The sequence below is a fragment of the Cervus canadensis genome, chromosome 33 (genome assembly GCF_019320065.1).
Source record: "Cervus canadensis isolate Bull #8, Minnesota chromosome 33, ASM1932006v1, whole genome shotgun sequence".
NCBI classification, from domain to species: domain Eukaryota; kingdom Metazoa; phylum Chordata; class Mammalia; order Artiodactyla; family Cervidae; genus Cervus; species Cervus canadensis.
Genome location: NC_057418.1, coordinates 19,696,598 through 19,723,966, shown reverse-complemented (window position 1 = coordinate 19,723,966; position 27,369 = coordinate 19,696,598). Strand labels below are relative to the sequence as shown.

The 27,369-nt window shown below is 44.0% G+C and overlaps 1 protein-coding gene and 1 long non-coding RNA gene across 3 annotated transcripts in view; both read right to left on the bottom strand.

Annotated features, from left to right (window-relative positions):
- The window catches only part of SASH1 (SAM and SH3 domain containing 1), a 983,107-nt gene extending 972,462 nt beyond the window's left edge, over positions 1-10,645 (bottom strand). Inside the window, exon 1 of one of the 2 annotated variants that reach the window (XM_043457244.1) lies at positions 8,572-10,645. In XM_043457244.1, the coding sequence (XP_043313179.1) occupies positions 8,572-9,036 (465 nt within the window). In that variant the 5' untranslated portion in view covers positions 9,037-10,645. The remainder of the gene's footprint in view (positions 1-8,571) is intronic. The other variant, XM_043457237.1, reaches the window with a different exon arrangement.
- Positions 10,646-11,525: 880 nt separating this feature from the next.
- Positions 11,526-27,369, bottom strand: part of LOC122434083 — a 32,020-nt gene continuing 16,176 nt past the window's right edge. Inside the window, exons 3-6 of the long non-coding RNA XR_006267236.1 lie at positions 18,832-18,907; positions 17,362-17,435; positions 12,662-12,836; positions 11,526-11,585 (exon numbers count right to left, since the gene is read on the bottom strand). This is a non-coding gene — a long non-coding RNA (uncharacterized LOC122434083). The remainder of the gene's footprint in view (positions 11,586-12,661; positions 12,837-17,361; positions 17,436-18,831; positions 18,908-27,369) is intronic.

Below are 27,369 nucleotides of genomic sequence, written 5' to 3'. Positions count from 1 at the left end.
CTCCTGCAATGCAGGAGACACTGGTTCAATTCCTAGGTCAGGAAGATCCCCTGGAGAAGGGATAGGCTACCCACTCCAGTATTCTTGGGCTTCCCTGGTGGCTCAGAAAGAACCTACCTGCTAATGCAGGAGACGCAAGAGACTCAGGTTGGATTCCTGCACTGGGAAGATCCCCCAGAGGAGAGCACAGAATCCCACTCCAGTATTCTTGCCTGGAGAATCCCATGGACAGAGGAGCCTGGCAGGTCAGTCCATGCGGTCACCAAGAATCAGACAAGACTGGGTGACTAGGCACACAGCAGAGAGAGGAGCCAAAGATGACCTTGCATGGGGCAGAGCTGGGATGTGAACTCTGTAGTCTGGTTCTGAGCCTGTGCTCTTAACCACTGGACCATCATGTCAACAGAGGAGTAACAGGCACCCACAGCCTCTCTCACCTAGGTGACCTCCATGGGCTGCCATCACCATAGAAACCATGTCCTCTTAGTTTGGGAGCTCGGTTCTCTAACTAGGCTCTCAGCGCCCTGCTGTTGAGGGCAGGCTGAGTATCCAAAGGGTAGGTGACTGCCCAGTGTTTGACCTGAAGGCTCCCTGCAATGCCCATGAATATCCAGTATTTCCTGGTAAGGGATTGATTTTGTTAATGGCAGACTGCCCAGACTGGCGCAACCCTGAGGGTGATCCCTTTCTCCAATTTTGCACCTTGGCACCCTACCTGCCTTACCCTGATCCTGGCCCTGCTGCCAATATCTTCTTTACAAATGACCTGCCAGAATAGCACTTTAAGTCCTCGTTCTTCTTTGATACTACTTAATGAAGAAACACAACATCTGAAATAAACACAAGCATAAAATTCTCCAATTCTTGCTAACTTTTGGAAGTAATATTCAGCTTTTACATGGTGCATCCATTCCATGTCGGGTGGATGCTCCACATCAAGGTCCATTAAAGAGGAAGCAGGAGGATGTCTGCCTAGCTCTCTGCTGTAAAGCCAAGGTCTTGGCACATGGCATTTGATTAACGTTCATCAAGTAGGATGGATGGATTGACGGATGCATGGATGGATGGATGGCCGAAGGTCCATGGATGCTGAAAACCCACAGAAATTAAACTATGAGGAGCATGATGAAATGGACAACCCCATCAGCACACAAGCTCTTGTCTCCTTTCTCTCTCTTTTATCCACAGTATTCTTCTCAGGGAATAAAAACAAACAAACAAAAAAACCTAGAAGGATCTTCTCTTGCCCAGATTGAGGATACTGATGATATTGATTTGATTAGAAAAAACTGAAATTTGCCAACCTCCAGTCTGTCCAAAGGAACTTCATAAAGGCAGAAATTCTTGGGAGAAGGGATATTTATTGTCATTTCAGCTTCTGCCAGGACCCAAGGCACAACTCCAAAGGATACAGGCCTATCTGTGCCAACCTCTCTCTTTCTAAATATTTCTTCTATATCCTTTACCCTGGTGCCAGACACAGAAGCCCTCATGCTCCCTGTCTCTCCAAACAGCTCCATCCCAAGCCATCTCTTCCAGACACCTGTGAATAGCCCTATTACCATGAAAGTCTGAGGCGTGAATGAAGTTTAACATTCCTATAGTATTATTAGGTAAGGTTATACTAACTCAAACAGTTCTAGTTGGTAGCTTGTGGCAAGGAAGTATTTTCCAGTGAAATCCATATACCTGCTCCATCCATGATCTACCCTAGAGCTCCCCTTCCGCTTTCCCAAGTCTGCTAGAAAACAAGATACTTTCACAGTCCCCCACCATCCACATTTCATGGCAAGTAGATGCGGGGACGATGGAAACATTGACAGACTTTATTTTCTTGGGCTGCAAAATCACTGCAGATGGTGACTGAAGCCATGAAATTAAAAGACACTTGCTCCCTGGAAGAAAAGCTATAACCAACCTAGACAGCATATTAAAAAGGAGAAACATTACTTTGCCGGCAAAAGTCCATCTAGTCAAAGCTATGGTTTTTCGAGTAGTCATGGATGGAAGTGAGAGTTGGACCATAAAGAAAGCTGAGCACTGAAGAACTGATGCTTTTGAACTGTGGTGGTGGTGAAGACTCTTGAGAGTTCCTTAGACTGCAAGGAGATCCAACCAGTCAATCCTAAAGGAAATCAGTTCTGAATATTCATTGGAAGGACTGATGCTGAAACTAAAACGCCAATAATTTGGCCACCTGATACAAAGAACTAACTCATTGGAAAAGACCCTGATGCTGGGATAGATTGATGGCAGGAGGAGAAAGGGACAATGAGATGGTTGGATGGCATCACTGACTGGATGGACATGAGTTTGAGCAAGCTCCAGGAATTGTTGATGGACAGGGAAGCGTGGCGTGCTGCAGTCCATGGGGTCACAAAAAATCAGACACGACTGAGCAACTGAACTGAACTGAACCACCCACATCCACCATAACCCCCATGCACAAGCATAAACTTACACAACACAACATCATACATAGCCTATAACCTGCAACCTGCAGCACAAATATATGAATAGTGAGTGTGGTTTCTATTCATGTTTACTTATATAAATCCTTTTAGCATTGTTCTATAATATTTCTATTCAGGCAAAGGTGCTTCCCTTGTGCCTCAGTAGTAAAGAATCTGCCTGCAATGCAGGAGACCCAGGTTCGATCCCTGGGTCGGGAAGATCCCCTGGAGGAGGGCATGGAAACTCACTCCCGTTTTCAGAAGAGCCTGGCAGGCTGTAGTCCACGGGGTCACGAAGAGTCGAACACAACTGAAGTGACTAAGCAGAAGCAACAGCCTAAACACCAGATTCAAAATACCTAATGTTTATCTATGTTTGCCAAAAATCTGTACTCTCTCCATCTCCCCCACTGGCATCATGTGGGCAGAGAGAGAAAGGAAGACACTTCAATGTCACTGCAACAAAGTTCCCAGTCTCCTCAACCACCCCTCTGTCATGGAGAAATTATCTCCTCCCCCTTTCCTCCCAGTTCTCTGGACACAATTCCCTCCACTTCCTTGATCTCTTGGGTCATCTCCCTTCTCCCATTCCATCACAGGCTCCCTCTCCCCGATGTTCTCCCACCAACATTTAACACATGCTATAGCTTCTCTAATTCTTGAAAAAAATACAAATCCACAAAACTCCTCGCTTGACCCAAATTCCCCCTTCTTCCTCCAGATGTAGCTTCAGTTCTATCTCCTCAGTCTGACTTCGTTAAAAAGTTGTCTGCAGTACATCCAGACAATGGAATATGACTCAGCACTAAAAAGAAATGAGCTATCAAGCCATGAAAAGACCCAGAGGAATCATAAATGCCTATCGCTAATAAGTGAAAGAAACCAATCTGAAATGGCTACAGAACTCTTAACTATGTGATGTTCTGGAAAAGGCAAAACTATGGAGATGGCAAAAAAAAAAATCATTTGTCCCCAGGGGTTGGGAAAGAGAGGGATGAATAGGCAGAACACAAAGGATTTTTAGGGCAGTGAATATACTCTGCTTGATACCATAATGATGGCTGTATGTCATTCAGTATACATTCGTCCAAAGCCACAGAATGCACACCATCAACAGTGACCCCTAATGTAAAATCTGAACTTTGGATGATTACAAGGTACTGATGTAAGTTTATCAATCCTAATAAATGTACCACTTCTGGTGGGGGATGCGGATAAGAGAGGCAACCATGCTTGTGTAGGGGCAGGGATATATAGGAAATCTCTGTACCATTCTCTCAGTTTTGCTGTGAACTTAAAACTGCTCTTCTAGAGACTTCCAGGATGGTCCAGTGGTTAAGACCTCACCTTCTAATTCAGAGCATATGAGTTTGCTCCCTGATCAGGGAGCTAAGATTCCACATGCCTCATGGCCAGAAAAACCAAAACATAAAACAGAGTCAATATTGCAACCAGTTCAATAAAGACTTTAAAAACGGCCCACATACAAGAATCTTATTTTAAAAACTTAAAAAAAAAAACAAACTGCTCTTTAAAAAAATTAAGTCTTTAAAAAGAAAAAGTTGTTTGTGCTCCCACTTTTACTTCCTCTCATTGGTCCATCACTTTAACCTGCTATTTCAGAGGTCCCTGCTGGTATGGCTGCTACTTCCCACGGATACATTTAGTTCTTATCCTGCTTGATCCCACTCTGACCTCCTGACCAGTCCCTCCTCCCTGAAGCATCACTGCTTCTGATGACTCACCCTTTCACCTCCCTCCAAGGTTCTTTGTCCTCTGCCCATCTCTCAAATCCTGGTGTTCCCCAGGGTTCTGTCCGGGTCCCTTCTCTCTTCCCCCTCTACAGCTCACTCATACTTGTGGTTTCAACACAGGCACAACTCCCAAATCTGTATCTTTTGCCCCAGCATCTTTTCTCTGCTCCATAGCCATATTTCTAACTGTTAACTAGATAAATATGTACAAATATGCCTCCGGCATTGGACACTCAGTGTGTTTAAACCCAAAGGCAACATCTTTGTTTCCAAACTTGCTTTTCTTCTGGGTTCCCTACTCAGGAGAGGGTATCGCAACCCTAGACTGGAACTCTACCTGTCATCTCAACCTCCCTCCCCTCTCACCCTTGACATTCAAACGGCCATCCAATCCTGGCAACTCTACGTCTCACTTACCTCCACGGTGCTTCCCGCTGTCGCCAAGCAGTCCAGGCTGTAGCACGTGTCTCCTGACACTGTAACCTCATCCTAATCCTTTGGTCCATCTCTGGTCAGGATCCATCAATAGCTCCCCTCTTGAGATATGGTCCAAGTCCATTCAGGACCAGCCCCGCCTGTCTCCACCTCCTGCCACTTCCTCCAAGCACTCTGGGCTCCAGCCAGACTGAATCCCTCTACATCCCCTCTGCCCTGCTGGATGGTGCCATCCCCTTGCTTTCTGGCCCTTGCGCACACCATTCTCTCTGCCTAGAACACTTGTTCCCTTTAGGTCCCTCCTCTCCTTCAGGCTAGCCCCTGCATCCTTCAGTTCTCAGACTAAAGACCAGTTCTAGAAAGCCTGTCATGGTCCCGCCTCCCCACAGACCAGATTGGAAGCACCTGGCCGTGGCTCATGTGCCTCCCATGAAAGCAGTCAGCACACCTTATCATCGTTGTTCATTCGATTCTGTCTTCCCCACCAGATCCCAAGTTCCTTGAGGGCAGGGCTGGTGCATTCTGCCTATCTCAGTAACCTGGAGCCTGGCAGAGCCTCCGCAGAGAGAAGCTTGGTAAAGTAATGAGAAAGGGCTTCCCTGGTGGCTCAGATGGTAAAGCGTCTGCCCGCAATGAGGGAGACCTGGGTTTGATCCCTGGGTTGGGAAGATTCCCTGAAAAAGGAAATGGCAACCCACCCCAGTATTCTTGCCTGGAAAATCCCATGGACAGAGGAGCCTGGCGGGCTACAGTCCATGCGGTCGCAAAGAGTTGGACATGACTGAGCAACTTCACTTCCTTTCATTCTTACACAAAGCTTTACTTAATCCTTACTTTGTGAAAATATGTCCTCATTTCATGAAGGTAGAAAATCACCACAGTCAGAGAAGCTAAGGACAGGGCAAAGGAGGGAGTCATTCAATGGTTTTAGATTTTAAGCAGCGCTCTTTCCAAGTTCCTGGTTTTCCAAAGCTAGACTGCCTTTGCAAAACAAAGAGAAACTTACTTTTCTTACATTTTAACTGACCTAAAAAAGGAAATTGACAACTGTTGCTAAGATGTAATGAACACAACAGTGTCGCAGAGTTCCTGGTAACATTAACTGTTGTTGAGGCAAATACCACAATCCTATACAGTCCTTTCAAGTAATTCTTGGGGAAATTCTGCAACTTACTTCCTTCTGTAAGGGCTCACTCTTCCTGCCTTGATCACCCTTGGTAAAATCTGCTTTCAAACCATCTAATAATCTCACCACAGTACAAAAAAATTACAAGGATCAGCCATGCAGAGACTATAAAGGACAGGTGAGGCCTCTCTAATAAGCAGAATTCCAAATGCACATAATAAATATTATATTTTCTGATTATGACAGAGCCAAGGAATCTGAAGAAATTAAAAATTGGATCACATTTTAAAAAGGAGTCCTAAACCTGCAAAGAAACAAGCTGCATCTGAAAACATCTTAAATAAACTAAAATCCAAAACTGAAAGAGATAATGGACACATAAGCAACAAATTCAGAATGACCAACATAATCTGGCACTATACACGTGCATGCTCAGTTTGGACTATACTAAGTATATTTTGCTTTCTAAGTATAATTATTTATAATTTAGTGTATGTTTTTCTTGTAAAAAATATATAAAGTTAATAGAATTTTTTTAGAATTAAATTTGTCAGCCACAATTTTCTGGTCCCCAGTTGGGAGCATCAGTGGAGGAGGTACAAAAACATTCTGGCCCCATTTTATTCTTCAATTTGAGAAAGAGAATTACATATGCATAGAAAGTGAAAGAGGGTACATTTTTATTATCAAACATTATTGTTATTGGGTTTATATATAAGTTGACCAAAATTATTATTTACATGGAAAGCAAATTGTACTACAATGTAAGCTGAAATTTTCTTCAATAAATTGCTCTTACTCAAATGTATTACCGTATCATACACTGATTTAGGCAGGAATGCACAGACCAAAGCCGATGCCAGGACACTCATGCCCTTAGAATCCTCCTCCACTGATTCTTTTTAGCTTCTAAGTTTGATAGTCTGTCTTTTTCAGCATCAGAATCAAAATGTGCTACTTCCTGCACATCAACCTCGCCTGCAGCCCAGCGTCTCCCCTGTCCTCCCAGCCTAGCACCCAGCTCTCCCGAAGCATAGGCAAGACCGATGGACATGAACCTGTTCTTGGCATCCCTGTCCGGCCAGGACCTGCCCTGCGCTCTCACCATGCGCCCAGGGGCTCACACTCTCTCAGCCCAAGCTGGGCTCACTTCCTGGGCTGTTATCACAGAAGTCCAAGCGGCCTGAACTCCTCTGACCCTCTGTCTCCAAGAATGAGTGTTTATAACACACGGACAGTCAAAGTCACTATGTATACACAGTGTGGATCTCTAACTCTATATGCCTGAGAAAACTGCATCCTCCTCTTCATTGTACTCTTTGGGGCACACATCAGAAACACAGAGTGGGTAACTGGAATACATGTTTAACTGGAGGCAACCTGTCCTCCAGACTTGCCCTCTTTACCCTCTTTACATACTTCTTATAAAACAAGTGTACTCTTAATCAGATTATCTGAACTGCCTAACAAGACAACATATGGATAATATTAAACCTTCTATTCCCCTCTACCCTACATACTGTTGTCTACTTTTTACAGAGTTTTCTTTGAAACTTCCCTGAATGCAGACATTATGGTCTTCAGACGATAAAGCAATGCACGCGCCCCAAACAAGCACGCAACGTGTGGATTATCCGCCTGGCCCTGTTCGCACGCGGTGTTCACTCCTCGCCAGCAGCAGCAGCCCCTCCATCATTTCCCCAGGGCTTCTCTCTGTCCTGACTTTCCCGCTGAGGCGCTCCTTTTCCTGCAGTAACCCCGAGCAGGCTTGAGGATTCCCTGTCCTGTCTACTTCCTCCTTTCAAGTCAGGACCCCTCTACCTGGAAGGCTGCAGAAGCCTAAACTGAACAGTCTCAGCTGGAGGCCGAGCTCTTTCTGCGAGACTTTCTGCGGTGAATCATTAAACGCCCAAAGCCACAGTTCAGCCTTCCTCACACAGCGGCTGCCACAACTTCCCTGCTTCTTTCCAGGCTCCTTCCCCAGGGAATTCCTCACTGGTGACGGAAAATCTCACTTCCTTGGGTTGTGCCCTCCTTTCCCACATTGGAATCCACTGAGAAGTTCGTTGCACCTGCTTCATCTCATCTGAATTAATAATCAACCAAACTGGTCGTGACCCAGCACAGAACGGAGCAGCGCGCCTTCAGTGGTCCCAGGACCTCCAACGTCCTGGGCACCCACTACCTCCCTCTGCCTAAGTTGAAGGAACTTATCCCAAGTGGACCGACTTGGCTTTCTGTTAACTTTCCCCCTTCACTGTTCAGGTCAGCCATTCACGTTCCAAATGTGCAGCAGTGCTGGGATTCGACTGAATGGAATCGAGAGCAACAGGGCATCAATTCTCACTCTTTGATGAAAAGAGTTGGCCAGTTTCCCTTGGCAGCTTCTCGAAAAGGCAAGGGGAAGAACGAGAAAAAAGAAAGGTCGAGAACCACGTGGGGTGTAACCATTCTTCTGGTACCCCTAGACCCAAAACTACACCGAGGCTATTAAGAACTGCCCGGGGCCCCCACGGGGGAGCACCGAGCGTCCAGTTGCTGACCGAGACTACGCGGGGGACTTGGTCCTAGCGGAGAATTATTAACACCTGGGTGAGAGGTCCTGTCTTAACACCAGGAAGGAGGGAATAAAAGAGCGAAGACAGAAAGAGCACAGAAAAGGATCCCAAACACCCGAAGCATCCTCGTCTCGCGTCGTCTCCCGGAATGGGCTGCCCCAAGCCGGAGCCGAGCGGCTGGGCGGGTCCCTCCGGCGGGTCCCTCCCGCCCCGCGCCCCGCGCCGTCCGGGCGGCGGCTCCTTACCTTGCGGGAGTACGGGGGCTTGCTCAAGTGAATGCCGTCGCGGACGAGCTTATCCCGGATCATGATCTTCAGCTTCAGTTTCGGGTAGCTCACCAGCTCCCTGCCGCGAGGGGCGGCCGTCTGGCCGCGGGGGTCCCCGAGGGGGCCCTGGCTCGGGCCGCCGCACGACTCCCCCCGGCGGCGGGTGGGGATGGCGAGCGGGGACGGCCCGGGTGGCGCGGGCGGCGGCTGCGGCTCCAGCGTGAAATAGAGGCCGGCGGCGGCGGCGTCCTGCTCGCGCAGCCGGCGCACGGCCTCCAGGATGCGGCGACGGTGCGCGGGCGCCAGCACCCCGATGGCGTCCAGGTCCGGGTCCCCGATCTGCTTGCACACCTCCAGGTCATCGTAGCCGTTATCCACGAAGGACTCGGCGTACTGCGGGAGCTGCAGCGCTTTCAGCCACTCGTAAACTATGTTGGTGCACATGGTGGCACCGGAACCCCGCCGGCAAACAGCGTCCCCGCGCCCGAGCGGCACCAGTTCTGAGAACTTTTAATCCTCTTCCTCCAAAGGGGAAAAAGAAATCTCGGTAAAGTTTTCCTTTTAAAGAGAAGGACAGGGCGGGGGACAGAAAGCCATCAGAAGCCTGAGAAGGGAGTAGCGGCAAAGCAGCAAAGTGAATTCCCCAAGCAACCCAGAGCTTGCAGGCACTGGCGGCTGGGCGAGCCGCTCCACGCAGCCCCTGGATTCGCCGCCGCCGCCGCCGCGGGGAGGGGCGCACGGCGGGCGCGCGAGGGGGCGGAGGCGGGCGGGGCCCGGGCACACCCCTCGGACCCGCGCGAGGTCAGCGGTGCCCGACTCCGCCCCGGCCCTTCCTCAGCCGGGACGGTCCCCCGGCTGCGCCCCGCATCTCAATCCCTGGCCGCCGCCGTGGGCGTCTGAATGCGCGCCCCGCGTTGGAGAGGAACCTCCTCCGCGCAGACGCGCGGCCGCCCAGGAGCGCCTGGTCTCCGCGAGTGCGAGTCACGGTTGTCCTCCTAGCGGGAAAAGGGGTGGGCTTCCAAACTGCCGGGCTCCAGCGGCCGCCTTGGGTGGCTTTTTACGTGTCTTTTTAATCCGTTTTCTCTAGCCCGTGGAAATCTCTGCGCTCACTTCTTCCCGAGCCTCTCTGACTCCAGCCTGCGCGCTCGCGGGCCGCCCAAGGGCGAGGCTGTGAGGTCAAGTTTCCCCTCTCGTTTCCCGATCCGTGTTGGATTCCCCCTTTCGTCCGAGCCCGCGCGCAGGCCGGAGCCCGGCGGTCCGGCTTCTCAGGTGGACCGCCGCTCAGCGCCAAGAGCAGCGGCGCTTTGGCTCGGCGGGTGGGCGCGACGCGGGGACCGCCCGTTTCCAGCCGGCGCTGCGCTCGGCCCCTCCTCGCGCCGGGCGGCGGAAGAGGCTGGTGCTTCTGCCTGGCTCGCGCTTCCTAGACCCCGGGGTCCGCGAAAGTTTGGGTTGGGTTGTGCTTTCCCTCGGCTGGCGCATGCCTTGCGGTCCCTCACCGGGTCCTCTCACCCTCGTGTCCACTACGCTTTCCTTCTGATCCCACCGCCACCACCCAGCATCCTGCCCGGCCTCCCCGAGTGGCTCTGACCTCCAAGGACGACACTTCGATGTGTTCAGTCCTGGAGCCTGGGGAGCAGAGCGCACGCCTCCCGCCCCGGGATCGCATGGACATCGATACACCACCACCCAGCTCGCGTTAGAGGAGACGCGCGGACCTCCGCCCGCCACACTTTCTCTCTTGGGAAGAACGAAATCTACCGAGTTGTCTCTTTCGTGATCAATACCTGAACAGGCCTAACCCGAGGAGCAGGTTGAACAGCCCTAGTACCTCGCCCGAGTTTTCTTGAGTGTCTTGACCTCTTGGGCTCGGGAAATTTGGGTCTAGGTACTCGGTGGGCAGGGTCACTGTCTCCTCTCTTTTCGGGGATGGGCGATTCAGCTTCGCACCTGAGCCATTTCAGGACCTGAACTGGACTTTTCTCCAGGAGTCTCCATGGGGGCGTGCCAGCCACAAGCCCCGACCCTGGGGGTGGACCACGACGATTTCAGTGACGTTTCCAGACCTGCACATTTGGTCTTTAGGGCGGGGAGAGGGTCCGCTTTACATAAATCAGAAGAGCTTAACCCCTTTGGGGATATAGACCCCTTAAAGAATCAAATAGCTTTTGCCCTTTAAGGCGGGAAACTAACGCACCTAATTACACCCAAAATATTCCCTATAGTTGGGGGCGAAGGAAAGAGGATGACCCGGGTTCCCAAGCCTCGGGAATAGCATATTAAGAACAGTTGCCAGAAGGATCTGCCTGGAAGGAACCTCGTGGGAGGTGGGAAATCGAGCGCGGAGAGCCGTGGGGCTGCAAGCAGCCCTTCTCCATCCCCTCTGGGTCACCCCTTCCGGAGCTCGAGCTGGAGTCTTCGGCTCTGTTAGGATGCTCGTCTTTTGCGCGCTTCGGCGCTGGAAGCACTAAGCCCCTTCCGCCCGTGGCGGCTCGCCGCCTCTCTCGCGCCAAGGCGGACTCACAGTGCCCCCTAGCGATCGCGTGGCTGAATTTTAAGGCGTTCAAGTTGCCCCAAACTTGATTTATTTCAGCGAAAGAAGTAGCTTCAAGGTTTTATACTAGTTCCTGGCCCCCCTTTAAAATACTAATATTTATTTTTTGCATCAGATTCACCCTTGTACCCAGACACTGTTTCATAAGGACCTTTGACTTGTAGGAGGCAAATATTCCAGCACTTTGAAGAATGCTGCTGAGAAAAGAAGTTATAACAGATATTTATTTGAAACTTCCTATATGCCAGGAACCTACACATTTCTCTGTATATATGGTAAGTATCATATTATTATACAGGATGGGGCTCCTCTGGTGGTAAAGAATCTTCCAGGAGACAGCGGTCCGATCCCTGAGATGGGAAGAGCCTCTGGAGAAGTAAATGGCAGCCCGCTCCTGTATTCTTGCTGGAGAAATCCCATGGACAGAAGAGCCTAGTGGGCCCTGGTACACCGGGGTCACAAAAGAGCAAGACACGACTTAGTGACTAAACAACAAGATCCTACAGAAGAAAGGAAGCCACCTAAACGAATCCCCGTTCCTCCCACCCAAGATGTCACCACTGTTCACAGGAGAGCGAGGGTTAGAACTCAGAGGCATTGATTCAGTGCTTGTGTTCAGCCACGAAGCTTCTGGAGAACATGCAGAAAACATCTGACTGGTTGTAAGAGGGGAATGCATTTTGTTTTTAGAGTGGGAAAGTGAAAGGTCCAGGTGGTACTGCTGTGATTTTTTTTTCCCTTTCCCCAGTCTTATGAAAAATCCAACAGTGTTACCAAGGGGTTCTTTGCTTGCTTATCTACAGCCTTTTCCCCTCTGTGAGCTGAGAGATGTTCACCTTGCTCATTAATCCTTAGTGACGGGCAGCAAGTGTTTTTATTTCCATTTTATAATTAGGGAAACTGGTTTGGGGAAAGATAAATGACTTGCCCAAGGTCATACAGTAAATCAGGGCAGAGACAAGAACAAACCTGCCATGTCAAAGTGTCTCCCCAGCCAGCGGCAGTGATTCTCCCTTTATTTATGTGCAAGTCAGTATCCAATTAGAAAATAAAGCATCCTGGTACTCTCTTTGGAAGGGAAGCCTTTTCTAAATTAATCACTTGCTAATCAGTCATAAATAAAACTTACTGTTACCTCTAGAGAAAGCCTGCTATGTGGAGTCTTCACTAGTCTGAACAACAGAAACACTTTCCAGATACTTCTACTAACCTCTCTCCTTTCTTGCACTTGCTCAAGCCTTTTATGTGTGAGCCCTCAAGGCTCTTTCTTCTGCTTGCCTTAGCATATTGAACCTCTCTAAATAGATTTAGTTCCAGAGGCAACTACGTGTAATCTCAAATACAAAAGTTTTGTAGGTTTAACGGGAGGGAGAGACACAAGGCTAAAATTCAAAGTAAAACAGGCAATTTTAAAGATTTAGAACTGTAGTATTTTGGAGCTAGAAGGCCTTTCAAGGTCATCTCAAGCATCCATGTTTACACGAAGGAAGTTGAGGCTCTGAAAGTCAAGTCACTTACCTAAGGTCACACTGCTGGTTGGTGACAGATCTGGGACAGGAATCCAGATCTGTTTCCTCACGAGTTCTTCACAATGCGCTGCATTACCTCATTTTTGCTGTAAGCGCCTGGCTACTGTCAAAATCATTCATTTACTCATCAAATGTTTATTAAGTAGGCACTTCAGTGCCAGGCACTGAAGCAAAAAGAGAAGAGTTATTTTTCATTAATTGGAACTGGAGAGATTTCAGCATTCTAAATATGTAGAGAATAAACCCATAGTTTGTTGTTTTTTTTTTTTTTTGTATGTGGGTTCATGAATTAAGATTATAACAGTGATATTTTCTTCTATCTTTAATTAATTATTCAAATTCCATGAATCATTACATTAGCCAAAATTTGTAATTAAACTATTCTACATCCAGACAAAAATGTACTTTAAAAAATACAAGTGGCTATTATGCTTCTAGGCACAGCCTTAGAACACCAAATTAATTTACTCAACACACATTGTCAAGTACCTATAATTTTACAAGTATTCTCAAGTGGTATTGCTTTATTAGAATTTCTTTCTTTTTTAAAAAATGTCCAAAACATTTATGGTACTGATTATTAGTTAATGTTTGGGGCCAGATTTTTTTTCAGAGAGAGGACCCCTCGCCTGATGAAAATCAATGATAAAATAGGTTTTCTTTTTTAACCTATCTTAGACAAAGTTTCTAGAAGTTTCTTTTTAGGCATTCTTTTGAACTGTTTTGTAATGGTAATAACTGGCAAAATGCCTGTTGATACTCAGTGTAATAAATTAATGATAATTATATTCAAGTTTTAAATTCTAAATCTCAGAAGACAGCTTTTCTACTTTGCTCAGACTCTATAACTTGATTTAAGGATATAGAATGAAAAATAATTTGTTTTGAAACTTTCTTGGTGCCACATAAGGTTTCATGAAGTTTCACACCATTTTTTTTTTGAAGATAAATGTTCACACATAGGGTGTGTAAAAATTAAATTCCATTAACATCTATTAAATGTCAGTCCCCAGGGTGTCTAGGCTTGTAAAAGTCAAGGATATATAATATTAATCTTAAAATGCAGAATATGTCTTGCCTCTGTTTAAACTACGAGCTGAAAAGTATCTAGGAGGAGCATATGCCATAAGGAGAAAAAAGAATAATGGACTTGAGTGATGTAACAGGCAATCTGTTCTCCAGTGGCTGGGAGTCAGGCATTGGGTTGGCAACTTAATTGGGGGCAGGGTGGGCGGGGACGTCTGTTAATATGTCTGAGCTGTATACATTATACTTGTGTGTGACAACACGTATATGAAAGGAGGAGAGACATGGAGCAGTAGGGAGCAGCAGCAGGATTCCATTAGATAATTCATTACTATTATAACAGACCTTTCTTTCTTTAAGAAAGGAACAAAGGGTAAAAAAAAAAAATGTTCAAAAAGTCAGAGACCTGGAGATCACTGACAGAAAGAGCCAAGCAAGAGATTAACAGCAATAGAAAATAAAATGAGACCCTTTTTTAAACAATCTTATGCTCTTATCTCTGGTCCGCTCTCCTGATGTTCAGCTGCTCAGTCGTGTCTGACTCTCTGTGACCCCATGGACTGTAGCCTACCAGGCTCCTCTGTCCATGGGATTCTCCAGGCAAGAATACTGGAGTGGATTGTCATGCTCTCCTCCAGGGGATCTTCCTGACCCAAGGATCCAACTCAGTTCTTCTGCACTGCAGGTTAATTCTTTACCACTCTGGTAAGCCCCCCAATTTCTATATTTTCAAATGCTCTCAGGAAGTGGAGGAAAGAATTAGTTCGGTATTTCCTAAGGTAAAGATGATAGGTGAAGCTATTTTGTTAAATGATAGACAGCTCTTAGGAGTAGCTTTTTTTTTTTCTCATTTAAATCAGCAAATTTAACTTACCACCTGAAAATTAGGTTATACTGATATAATCAAAATAATCTCAATACAAGTGAAATGATATTGATGAAAGCTAGCTCAGACAAGTGCAAGTTATTTACCTAATCACAACCGTGAAATCACTCAGTTTATGAACAGGTGTCAAAAACTGAACAAATACTAGTTGTTCCCATCTAGCAGTTGATTTCCAATCCGATCTTAGGACAAATGATTTGGTGAGGCTACTTCCTAAGGTCTATTTGGCTCCCTATTGACTGAGAGGTTGTAGATGTTCTTTTTTGAGACAGACTAATTTTATATATTTGTTTTCACCTCTTTCTTCTTACTTGGTTTAAGTTTGCTGTTGGGATATACACTCTAAAATTCTTGAACACTCTTGAACCTTTAACTTAAAGGAAACCTGCATTTAATTGGGCCCCCTATGGAAACCTTAGTTTGTCACCATGAGCTTGAAAGCTTCTAAACACAGATTTAAAAAAAATAGTCAGTGGTTATTAATCAACGTGATTCTTTGATATTGAATAAATAAATACATCCACATTTAGAAGTTCTACCTATATCAGTGTATTTTCCAAATATTGTCACAAAATCGTGCCTGCTGAGAGATCCACTAAAAGAGGAAGATAAACCTATCTGTAACTGAATAGGAAAAGTTCATTGATGTGGTTTTAGATCTCACATTGCAACTAACCTTTAGAAAACTAAAGGTTTTCATCAAGGTTTCATACAGTACCAAGAAGAGTATCTACAATTATCTGAAAAGGGTGTTAAAATAATCCTTCCACTTCTAACAACACCTCTTTGTGAAGATGGATTTCTTTTTTTTAATGTACTTCAAGTAAAGCAACGTATTGCAACAGATTGAATATAGAAGCAAAAGGAAGAAGCCAGCAGTCTGGCTTAAGAGATTAATAAAAGAGATTAATAAATATGTTAAACAGTGCTCTTCTTAACTAATTTTTTATTTTGGAAAATAGAGTTTTCCACATAAAAGCTATTTATGTTAACATATAATGTTTGATTATTGTTATTTTAAACAAACAACTATTTTAAGTTTGTGGGATTTTAGTTCCCTGACCAGGGATCAAACCAGGGCGCTTGGCTGTGAGAACGTGGAGTTCTAACCATTGGACTGCCAGTTAATTCCCAAACAAAGAAATATTTTAACGTTTTCTCTGTTTTACTTTCTAAAATAGTAAATACCAGTAGATAAAATCCTCAAAAGCAAAAGCTCTGCAGGATCCTCAATAATTTTTAAGACTATAATGTACTCATAAGGCAAAAAGTTCGATAGCTGCTAATCTAAGTAGTATGTCAACGGCTGACAGCATCACTAAAAGAGAGACATCCAGATATTACTATTACTTCCAACTGGAAGTCGACACTACCTATGAAGAAGTTTTGCTAAAAGTTATGTTAAACTTGATTCTGATCAAAGCTCTACAAATAATTAGCAATTTATAGGAAACACTATCTCTCCACACTTACAAGAGTGTGATAATAAACATGTGGAAGGTACAATCAGCAAAATCCAGAATGAAAGGAGACTGCATGAGGAAAAACACCTTTCTTCTTCCACAAAAGTGGCAAAATAGAGAGTGGGTGGGGAGGGGAATTAGGAGACAGGGACTTTGACGAGGAACAAAAGGCAGATCAAACAATTAAGAAATACACTTTTTCTGGAACCTGATTCAAACAAACGTTGTTAAGTATTTTTATAAGAAAATGAGAAAAATGTGAATATTGACTAAATAGTTATTGATATTAAGAAACTGATCATTTTAAGGTGTGAAACCAGTATTACGGTTAAGTGTGTGTTTTTGGTTTTTTTTTAATGTAGCCACTCAATAGAGATGCAAATTTTGCAGGTGAAATGAGATAATGCCTAGATTTGTTTCAAAGTTAACCTGGAGAGGTGAGAAGTTGAGATACCGAGTTGGCCAAAAAGTTCTGGCTAGCAAACCCAAACAAACTTTTTGAAAAACCCAATACATGAAACAAGCTTAACCATGAATTAATTGTTGAAGCTGGGTGATATTAAATTGGGTTCAGTATATTATTTTCTTTATGATTTTACATTTTCCGATTTTCATAATAAAAGGTAAACAAATATACAGGCAACGAAAATACCACATTATTCCGTGGGTGACTTGAAACTCTTAGATGAACACAAGGTGGTCTGTTTAATTACAATCCTTACCACTCTCAAGGGGGCTTCCCCTGGTGGCTCAGTGATAAAGAATCCATCTCCAATGCAAGAAACACAGGTTCAATCCCTGGCTTGGGAAGATCCCCAAGAAGGAAATGGCAACCAACTCCAGTATTCTTGCTTGGGAAAACCATGGACAGAGCAGCCTGGCGGGCTACAGTCCACGGGGTCACAAAGAGTCAGACACAACTGAACCAACGGGGCATGCACGCCACTCTCAAGAGGTGACATTGACATTGACAGAGATCAGAAAGATTATGCAAAGGTCAGAGTTGCAGACAGCTAGAACTACGCCTGTGACAAAAGCTCCATTTCAAAGAGTATGATCAATGTCCAGTACACAAGTAGGTGGAACTAAAACTAAAAAAACTTTAAATACCTTATTTCATTGATTCCTTTTTATCATTTAATGTTCACTGAGTGCCTATCGTGTTTCTCACACTCTCGTAAACGTGGAGATACAGCAGTGCCTAAAGAGGGACAAACTTTCTGCCCTTGAAAGTTTCGAATAAAACACTATATCATTTCAAGTGAAGATAAAATATAGAGAAAAATAAAGGGAAGAGAACATGTCATGAAATACTTGGAGGAAGGAGTGTTCTGGGTAGCCAGAACACCAGATGGAAAGGTACTGAGGCAGGATCAAACGTGGTGCATCTTGGGAGAAACGAGAAGGTTTATGAACTGTCGGGGGAAAGTAAACACACAGGAGCGTGGAAGCAAGAGGAATCAGAGGGACGAGGCAGGACCAAATTGCTGTAAGGGGTATTTGGCCCTGTTTTAAACCGGGTGGCGATAGTGGTAAAGAACCCTTCTGCCAGTTCAGGAGACATAAGGGATATGGGTTCGATTCCTGGATCGGGAAGATCCCTTGGAGGAAGGCATAGCAACCCACTCCAGTATTCTTGCCCGCATAATCCCATGGATGGAGGAGACTGGCGGGCTACAGTTCATAGGGTCTCAAAGAGTCGGACACAACTGAAGCGATTTAACACACACCACACAAATATGATGAAAAGTCACTGAAGGGTTCTGGGCCAGGAGAACTTGAGCTGATTCATAATTTAACAGGACTATTCTATCTACTTCATGGAATAGAGACCAGAGGGATCAAGGGCAGAAGCCTTGTTCAGTAGGCCTTTGACTTGGTCCCTACAGAGGCAAATCTGGGGTGAGAAATGTTCAGAATTTATGACACAGACATACCTCATTTTATTGTGCTTCACTTTATTAGGCTTTAAAGATACTGCATTTTTCATACATTGGAGGTTTGTAGTAACCCTGAGTTGCACAATTCTATCAGTATCATTTTTGCCCCCAACAGCATTATCTTTTAATTAAGGTATGTACATTGTTTTTAAAGACACAATGCCATCACACACTTAATAGACTTCAATATAGAGTAAAGATAACTTTTATATGCACTGGGAAACAAAAAAATTCTTATGACTTGCTTTATTGTGATGTCCACTGTATTACAGTGGGCTGGAATTGAACCTGCAATATCTCCAAAGACTGCCTGTAGTAGTAATGCTTGCTCAATGTGGGCTGTGGACTCCTAAATATTTGACATGAGCAAGTGAGAGACCAGTTGCCATCTTCTAAAATGGAGAGACAGGAGTGAGTTTGGGAGTAGGGAGGGAGAAGAAGCAAGAGTCCTCATTCTGACATACCAAGTTTCAGGTGCCTGACAGTCATCTAAGTGGAGTTATTCAAGGGGTGCCTGCAGCCAGGGGAGAATAGGAGGTAGAAATATCGTTGTTGTGGTGTTGTTTAGTTGCTCAGTTGTGTCCAATTCTTTGTGAACCCATGGACTATAACCCACCAGGCTCCTCTCTCCATGGGATTTTCTAGGCAAGAATTCTGAAGTGGGCTTCCATGCCCTCTTCCATGGGGTCTTCCCAACCCAGGGATCAAACCCAAGTCTCCTGCCTTGCAGGCAGATTCTTTACCACTGAGCCACCTTGGCCATTTCAGCATGTAGTTGGTACATAAAATCATTGGATAAAGTGAGACTAGATTAAAGAAGGCAAGCAATGAACATTTAGAGTACCTCAACATGGAGACTCTGGGAGGGACTCCGAGGAGCCACAGGAGAGAAGGATCAGCCGGTGAGCTCAGCGTGGGACCTGTGAATAAAGCCATTTCAAGATGAGCAACTGCATCCATCGCTGCCAAGGGATCCAGAGGTGTAAGGACGGAAACTTACCTGGATTGGCAACAGGAAGGCTAGTTTCTGGCCTTGCCCACAGCAATCTATCCATGGGGGTGGGCTCAAGAGACACAGAGGGGAGCAAGTGGCTGTGACAATATAGGGGTGTAACCATAAGGGCTTTTTTAGTTCCTTTCACTTTCTGCCATAAGGGTGGTGTCATCTGCATATCTGAGGTTATTGATATTTCTCCCGGCAATCTTGATTCCAGCTTGTGCTTCTTCCAGACCAGCATTTCTCATGATGTACTCTGCATATAAGTTAAATAAGCAAGGTGACAATATACAGCCTTGACATACTCCTTTTCCTATTTGGAACCAGTCTGTTGTTCCATGTCCAGTTCTAACTGTTGCTTCCTGACCTGCATATAGATTTCTCAAGAGGCATGTCAGGTGAAGTGAAAGAGGAGAGTGAAAAAGTTGGCTTAAAGCTCAACATTCAGAAAACTAAGATCATGGCATCCGGTCCCATCATTTCATGGGAAATAGATGGGGAAACAGTGGAAACAGTGTCAGACTTTATTTTGGGGGGCTCCAAAATCACTGCAGATGGTGATTGCAGCCATGAAATTAAAAGATGCTTACTCCTTGGAAGGAAAGTTATGACCAACCTAGATAGCATATTAAAAAGCAGAGATATTACTTTGCCAACAAAGGTCCATCTAGACAAGGCTATGGTTTTTCCAGTGGTCATGTATGGATATGACAGTTGGACAGTGAAGAAAGCTGATCACCGAAAAACTGATGCTTTTGAACTGTGGTGTTGGAGAAGACTCTTGAGAGTCCCGTGGACTGCAAGGAGATCCAACTAGCCCATCCTAGAGGAGATCAGTCCCAGGTGTTCATTGGAGGGACTGATGCTGAAGTTGAAGCTCCAATACTTTGGCCACCTGATGCAAAGAACTGACTCATTTGAAAAGATCCTGATGCTGGGAGGGATTGGGGGCAGGAGGCAATGGGGACGACAGAGGATGAGATGGCTGGATGGCATCACCGACTCGATGGACATGAGTTTGAGTAAACTCCGGGAGTTGGTGATGGACAGGGAGGCCTGGAGTGCTGCGATTCATGGGGTTGCAAAGAGTCGGACACAACTGAGCCACTGAACTGAACTGAACTGGACTGGACTGAACAATAAGGAACAGAAAAATGGGTGGGGGCTAGAGAATGTTATGCAGTATGGAAGGGTCTTTTTTAGTAGCAAGAAATTTCTGCATGTGGGCTGCCAAAGGGAAGGATTCAGGAAGCTGGAGGGGGAAGGGTGATGCAGGAGCAGAGCTAGGGGATGTAAGTGGAATCCAAAGCAGGCGTGGGTGCTCTGGCCTCGGGTAGGAGCCCAGCTGGTGCATTTCATTTTCAACAGATGAGAAAACAAGTCTGTGGGGACAGACACACGTAGCTGAGTAGATGTGGGGCTGGGAGGATTGGAAGTTCTGTTCTGATTGATGACCAAAGGCAAAGTCATCTGATGAGAAAGAAGAAAGCGGCAAGGGAGATAGGAGATGGTGTAGGAGCAGTCATCCTAGAGAGTGGGAGAGTGAACTGACTGGAGAAATATAGCAGGCATGCCAGGAATCCCCAGGTCATATTTGCAGCTCGTGGCCATAAACTGAATGAGACCGGTTGGCAGCATTGTATGTTATTCTTCAGTGGCATTGGGCCGCTCCGGTGCAAGTGCAGAGCTGCCGGAAAATTCACTTTAAATACACCTTGACTTAGAAAAAAAAAGAATAAGATGCAAGAGAGGATTTACATATAAGAAATGAAAAAGTGGAATAATCCAACAAACTTAAAATTTGACAGTCTTTCTGTTATCCAACAGAAAGCAAAGAAAGAACTGATCTAGTTAATTGAATAATCTGGCTAACAGAACTTTGTTAAATAAGATTATACACATTTAAAGGATTAGTATAAATAAAATACCTACTGAAACCATACTGGCAACCTTCTTGATTCAGAGGACAGTGTGGTATGTTGGGGTAATAAATAGGAGCATCAGTTACTCATTACAGTATATCAGTATATGAGTATAGTACAGTCCTAATCAGTATATCATTACTGTACTAATCTTGATACTAGAGAGAAGAGGAGATAATGACTATACTTGATAGAATTCCAGATAATCCAATTTACATTCTAATCAAAATAATCTTAGTATAATCTGTCATCCTGAAAATGCTGCAGGAAAGGAAATCAAGACTCAAAAATGTTTTTCCAGGGTCTGAGATCAGTGGTGTAGATGGCAAAAATGATTTACAAATCCCCAAGAGCACATAAATTTCAGGTACAAAGGAAATAAAAGAACACAAAAGCTCCATGAAAGGAAGAGTTTCTTCTCTAAATTTTGTTAGATTAATTTAATCCTATACCTAGAAATGATGGGAAATGACTTAAGCTTTTTCTTTCCAGAAAATTCTGAAATATTGTGCTGCCAAAGGTAAAAGGAAGGTGGGAATAATTTATATTGTGAAAGATTTATAAAATATAAAAGCTATAAAGTAGACTTTTCCTAAAGACATCTAAAAAGAAGATCTTTAGAAAAACTATGTTCTCCAAGCAATTTTATAAGATTAATGGGAAAAAGTGTTTAAAAGTTTCTTGACAAAAAACTTAGGGTGTCCACTAAAATAGAAATTCTATGAAGCAAATACTGAATGATAAATATGCAGTGAAGTGAAGTGAAAATTGCTCAGTCGTGTCCAACTCTTTGCAACCTGATGGAATGGAGCCCGCCAGGTTTCTCTGTCCATGGGATTCTCCAGGCAAGAATACTGGAGTGGGTTGCCATGCCCTTCTCCAGGGGATCTTCCTAACCCAGGGATCAAACCCAGGTCTCCAGCATCACAGATTCTTTACACTTTCAGCTACCTGGGACGCCCGATAAATATGAATAAAATGATAAATATGCAATATAACAAGAACTTATGTCTGTGTATTTTCTAATTCCTTACGGAATTTCTGGGTAAGGGCAGAATTATTTGAAATAAATGTCACAGATGTTAGTGTGTAGTAGAAAGATACAAGGTCGTGCCTTTCTTTAAGATACACATAGCTCCTACACTTTTATGGGAACGCTGTGGGCTTCCAAGGTGGCACTAGTGGTAAAGTTTCCACCTGCCAGTGCAGGAGACGCAAAAGAGGCAAGTTTGATCCCCGGGCCGGGAAGATACCCTGGAGTAGGAAATGGCAACCCACTCCAGTATTCTTGCCTAGAAAATTCCATGGGTAGAAGAGTCTGGTTGGCTACAGTCCATGGGCTTGCAAATAATTGGATGTGACGGAGCAACCGAGCACAAATATGTGATATTATACATCACAGAAATCACCTAATAGTTTTTTTTAAATGTCTCACACAGTACAGAGTAATCTATAAGTAAAATATTTTAACATAACTTCTTTTTGTAAAATTCCATTTTTTTGTAATAAAATCCCAATCTGAATTTCCCTTTCATATAGGTTTTTCATGTGTCATACATCAAGTTAAGACAAGAGGAAATTCAAAATATTCTTTGTACATAAGAAAAAAATGTCTTCTGCTTCTTAATATCAGTACAAATGAATGGGCTTTAAAGACACCAGTGAAAGATGAATTCTCAGATCCAGCAGCCCCTGCTTAGCACGATTATTAATAATAATGTTAATATTAACTTCTTGAGAGAACAATTAGATTTTTATAGCTTTGTATATATCACACCAAGCTAAGCTCACTTAATACTGTTCATAAAGTTAAAGTAGGTCTTGTGCTGGTATTTGTCACAATGTATTTCAAGTACAGGAAATAGTGAGGCCTTGAAGCTCCAATACTTTATCCACCTGATGTGATGAGTTAAAGACTGTGATGCTGGGAAAGACTCAAGGCAGGAGGTGAAGGGGGCAACAGAGGATGAGATGGTTGGATGGCATCACTGACTCAATGGACATGAGTTTGAGCAAACTACAGGAGATGGTGAAGGACAGGGAAGCCTGGCATGTTGTAGTCCATGGGGTCGCAAAGAGTCAGACATGACTGAGCAACTGAACAAAAACAATGACAAAGAATAAGTTAAACAAAAGACCACATGCTTTCTTCCAAAGTCACTTGCTTTTTTTTTAACTCTGTGATTCCAATGTCTTGCTCGAGAATGATATTCCGTATTTCTAGACATTTTTGCAATAAATATAATCAGTACCTTACAATAATTTATTTTTCATAATTAATGTATGTAGTTATAATGCCAAATTAACTACCAATTTTTAACAAACTTTGACATAAACAGTCCTCTCTGTGTGAATATGGATGACCAGGGCAGGGATCTGCTTTCCTGTAAAGGGCCAACAGTAAATGTTCTAGGCTTTGTGTTCTGCAAAAGTATCAGAAAACACTCTTCTCGATCATTCCACAAAGAGCCCAAAATGCATTTCCCCCTGAAAAAATTCGTCATCTACATATACTTGTATTGTATCCTTTATACAAATGTCCGCTGATGTAAGTGAAGTGGAAACCCATTCACATATCTCGATGATCCAAGATCAACCTTCTTTTGAAAAGCCATAAGGTGATTTCCTGGGGCTTTCCCGGTGGCTCAGCGGTAAAGAATCTGTCTGCAATGCAGGACACATGGATTCAATCCCTGGGTCAGAAAGATCTCCTGGAGGAGGGCACGGCAACCCACTCCACTCGTCCGGAAAATTCCATGAACAGAGCAGCCTGGTGGGCTATTGTCCATGGGGTTGCAAAGAGTCGGACATGACTGAAGTGACGGGGCATGCACGCAGAGGGGTTTGCTGGGATCACCTTGAGAACCAAGGTCCTTTTTTTTCTCTTTTAAAATGTCTTTGATGTAGACCATTTTGAAAGTCTTAGTTGAATTTGTTACAATCTTGTTTGTTTTACATTTTGGTTTTCTGGCTTCAAGGCATGTGGAATCTTAACTCCCTAACCAGGGATTGAACCCATAACCTCTGCATTGAAAGGTGCAGTCTTCACACTGGACCACCAGGGAAGTCCCTGAGAACAAAAATCTTTGAAGGTCTTCGCACGTTTGAGGGTTTTCTTTGCAAAGCCCAAGGCCGTGACCACCTTCGCCTTATGACAGAGCCAACTCCACTCACTTTATCATGGAACTGACTATGTAGGCTGATATTCACTAAATGGAACACAGCAAACAAACCAAAAAAAAAGAAGATGACAAGCAATACATGACACACAATTCTTTTTCCTATTTGTCCCTGGGCTGTGGCAATGAAAAGTACTCTGAGGAACAGCAGTAAGGAATATGAAAAGACGAGAGTAGTGGGCGTTACAGTGCCCGTTCTAGCTGACTTCAGAAGCACCAAGGCCAAACTTCCATGAAATCTTTTAAACATAAAAGTTCGTGGTTCTGCCTTTGAATCTGACAAGTTCTTTAAGCACCTGAAAGATGAAAGTGGTAAGAGACTGTGGATTTTCAAATATACAATGTATTTTTTGTGGAGCAGTGTAGAACCATGTGGCCCTGTGGTGACTCTTAGCTTTCCAAGAGGCATTGAATAGTAAAGGTCAAGTTCGAATTCCAGTGGATTCTTGACAGCAAAATAAAAATACATCTGGTAAAAATAACACTTCTCTGACAAAGAAACATAGGTTTGCCAACTTTAAAAAAATACAGTAGGTTCAGTTCTGCCATGTTTAAAAAAACAAGAGAATAGGCTGAAAAGCATCACTAGAAACAGTAAGCAAAATTGAATAAGTAGCATTAACTTCCCTATAAAAAAAAGGTTTGAGAACAGCAGTTAATATAAAGACTTCATTGAGGAAAGGGGTCAATGTAAAGAAATGTACACCAGAAAAAAATTCACTTTATTATTTTTTAAATTTATTTTTCTGATAATCAAACTATTCAGGAAGGCAATACACAAAAAGGGTCACTGTGATTATTTTAGGATGTTGAGGTTATGAGGGAATTTTAATTTCTGTTTTATGCTTTTCTGTATTTTTTTATTTTTGCAATTACAATATATTTACAAGCACAAACAAGAAATAGTGAATGAGTCACTAAATATCCTTTTCTAATATGTATATTATCTCTGGCATTACTTTCTTCTGGAGGAGAAGGACCTTTAAAGGACCTGACTCCTTTAAAACCAGGTTAGGGATTATAATAAAGAGCCAGACTCCAATTTTGATGTTTGACTGCCCACAGCTTTTAATCCTTACCTTTCTCTCTCTGGCCTGTCACAAACTGGCAAGTTGATAAGAAAGAGCAAGTGGATCCAATGGGAAATTCAAACCACACAAACCTCTGCAAACCCACTAGAATTCTCACCATGGTCCCAAACCTCAACCACAATAAAAACTCTGAGTTAGTTTCCTTTCCTTCCGCTCTCAAGCCATTTCGACCTGTGAGAGGAGCCTCTCCTCCAATCCCCTCCCCTCTAATCCCCCCCCTCTAATCCCCCCCGCTCTAATCCCCCCTGCCCAGAGACCTCAGTTATTTAAGCAATTAACTTTTTCACAGCCTCTCAGAGTGTGCGTGGCATTATCAGTCTTGACATCTGAACCAGAATTTAGGTGGAGGGTCTAGCAGGGACCTGGACTCTGGGAACTCTGAGCCTCTCTGGTTTTCTCCCTTCTTCCTGTCTTACAAATACCCCCAGGGTGGCAGCTCAGTCGTGTCCGACTCTTTGTGACCCCATGGACTGTAGCCTATCAGGCTCCTCCATCCATGGGATTTTCCAGGCAAGAGTACTGGAGTGGGTTGCCATTTCCTTCTCCAGGGGATCTTCCCGACCCAGGGATCGAACCCGAGTCTCCCGCATGGCAGGCAGATGCTTTATCATCTGAGCCACCAGGAAAGCCCTTACAAATACAGGTGTTTCTAAATTGAATTATCTCCTGTCTTCTCTGGCCACCATTTTGGATGATTGCAATGACATTTGCAGGTCATCTTAGCATCACGAGCCTAGTTCAGGCTTTCCATCACCTCTCACAGCAGCATCCTAACCCCATCTCCTGGCTCCTGCCCTTGCCCCCCATCCCGTGTATTCACACACAGCATCCAGAGCAATCCAGTTCAGATTTAGTCAGGCGTCTGTTTGGTGCCCTCCAGGTTTGCCCATCTTTTCTCTCAGAAGAGAAACCAGTGGTTTCACGACGTTCTGTAAAGCCCTACAGAATACATCAACAGCCCCAGCAACCGTCCCACCTCCTTACTCCACTCCAGGACAGTCGTCTCCTTGCTGATGGTCAAGTATGCCAGACGCACACGCTGACCCTTGGAACCTTAACCCTGGCTGCTGCCTATGTCCGAAGCTTCCCCACCTGACCTGCCAGGCCTGCTCCCTCACTTCTTCCTTCATCTTTATTCAAATGGGCTTTTTCTGGCCACCCTAATTAAAGGGCCAAACAAACAAGCAAGTAAATAAGCAAAAATTATCCCCCACTACTGCACAGTTCACTCTCCTGATTTTATTTTTCTCCCCGGAACTTATTATCATCTAACACAATATTTAATGAGATTCAATCAGAACAGAGATTGGGGCCAGGATAGTGGCTGTTTTGTAAACTGTTTATACTTATTTCCTAATATATGATAGGTGTTTAATGACTATTTTTGGAATGAATGCAGAAATGATGAGCAGTTCTTTAAAAGATCAGTAAGGATCTATATGGTGGAAAAATCCACACAGCACTTCCAGACCTAGCAAGCTTGCATTAAAGAGTGTGCATAATTTCTGTAATTTCTTGGTAAAGAGAATACTTTCATTATATGCATAATTGGAATAATGTATGTTACTGTATTAATGTATATATACATGATTCCTATTATTTGGAAACCATTTGTAGAATTCAAAGACACTTAGTTATTAGGATTTTTAAAGCCCTCTAAGTTATCTGGCCCTCTTGGCCCATTCCTTCAGATGATTTTATTTTGAAACATTGATTGTCTATTGTGTTTACAGATTTGTAGCAGAATGATTAGAGCAGTCTCAAAGAACTTTGAAATAAAACGAAAATTGGTCTTATTCTTACTAGCTCTTCCTAGCACTTTTCTAATTTATCTCTGTCCTTTCATTGTTTAAAGTTAAGCGTGCCGCATTGCACGCTCCTCTGCCTAGAACCATGCGTGTGTCCTATAGATAAACTGGGAAAGAATAATGTGCTAATTTGTGGGCTCCAGAGCATGGTTGCATTTAGGTTTTAGCATAAACTTTAATTTTAACAAAGAGAAAATAGCAGATTCAATTATAGATGTGGAAAGCCTCAGAGACAACTAGGAGTAAAGGAAGACAAAGTCAGAACCATTACAGTTTTAAAATAACAATAGCGTTAGTATTTCACTGTACAAAGCACTTTTGAGAACTTTATCTTTTGTGTACCTCATTCACTATAAGCCTTGATATAAGTATTTTTATCGCTTTA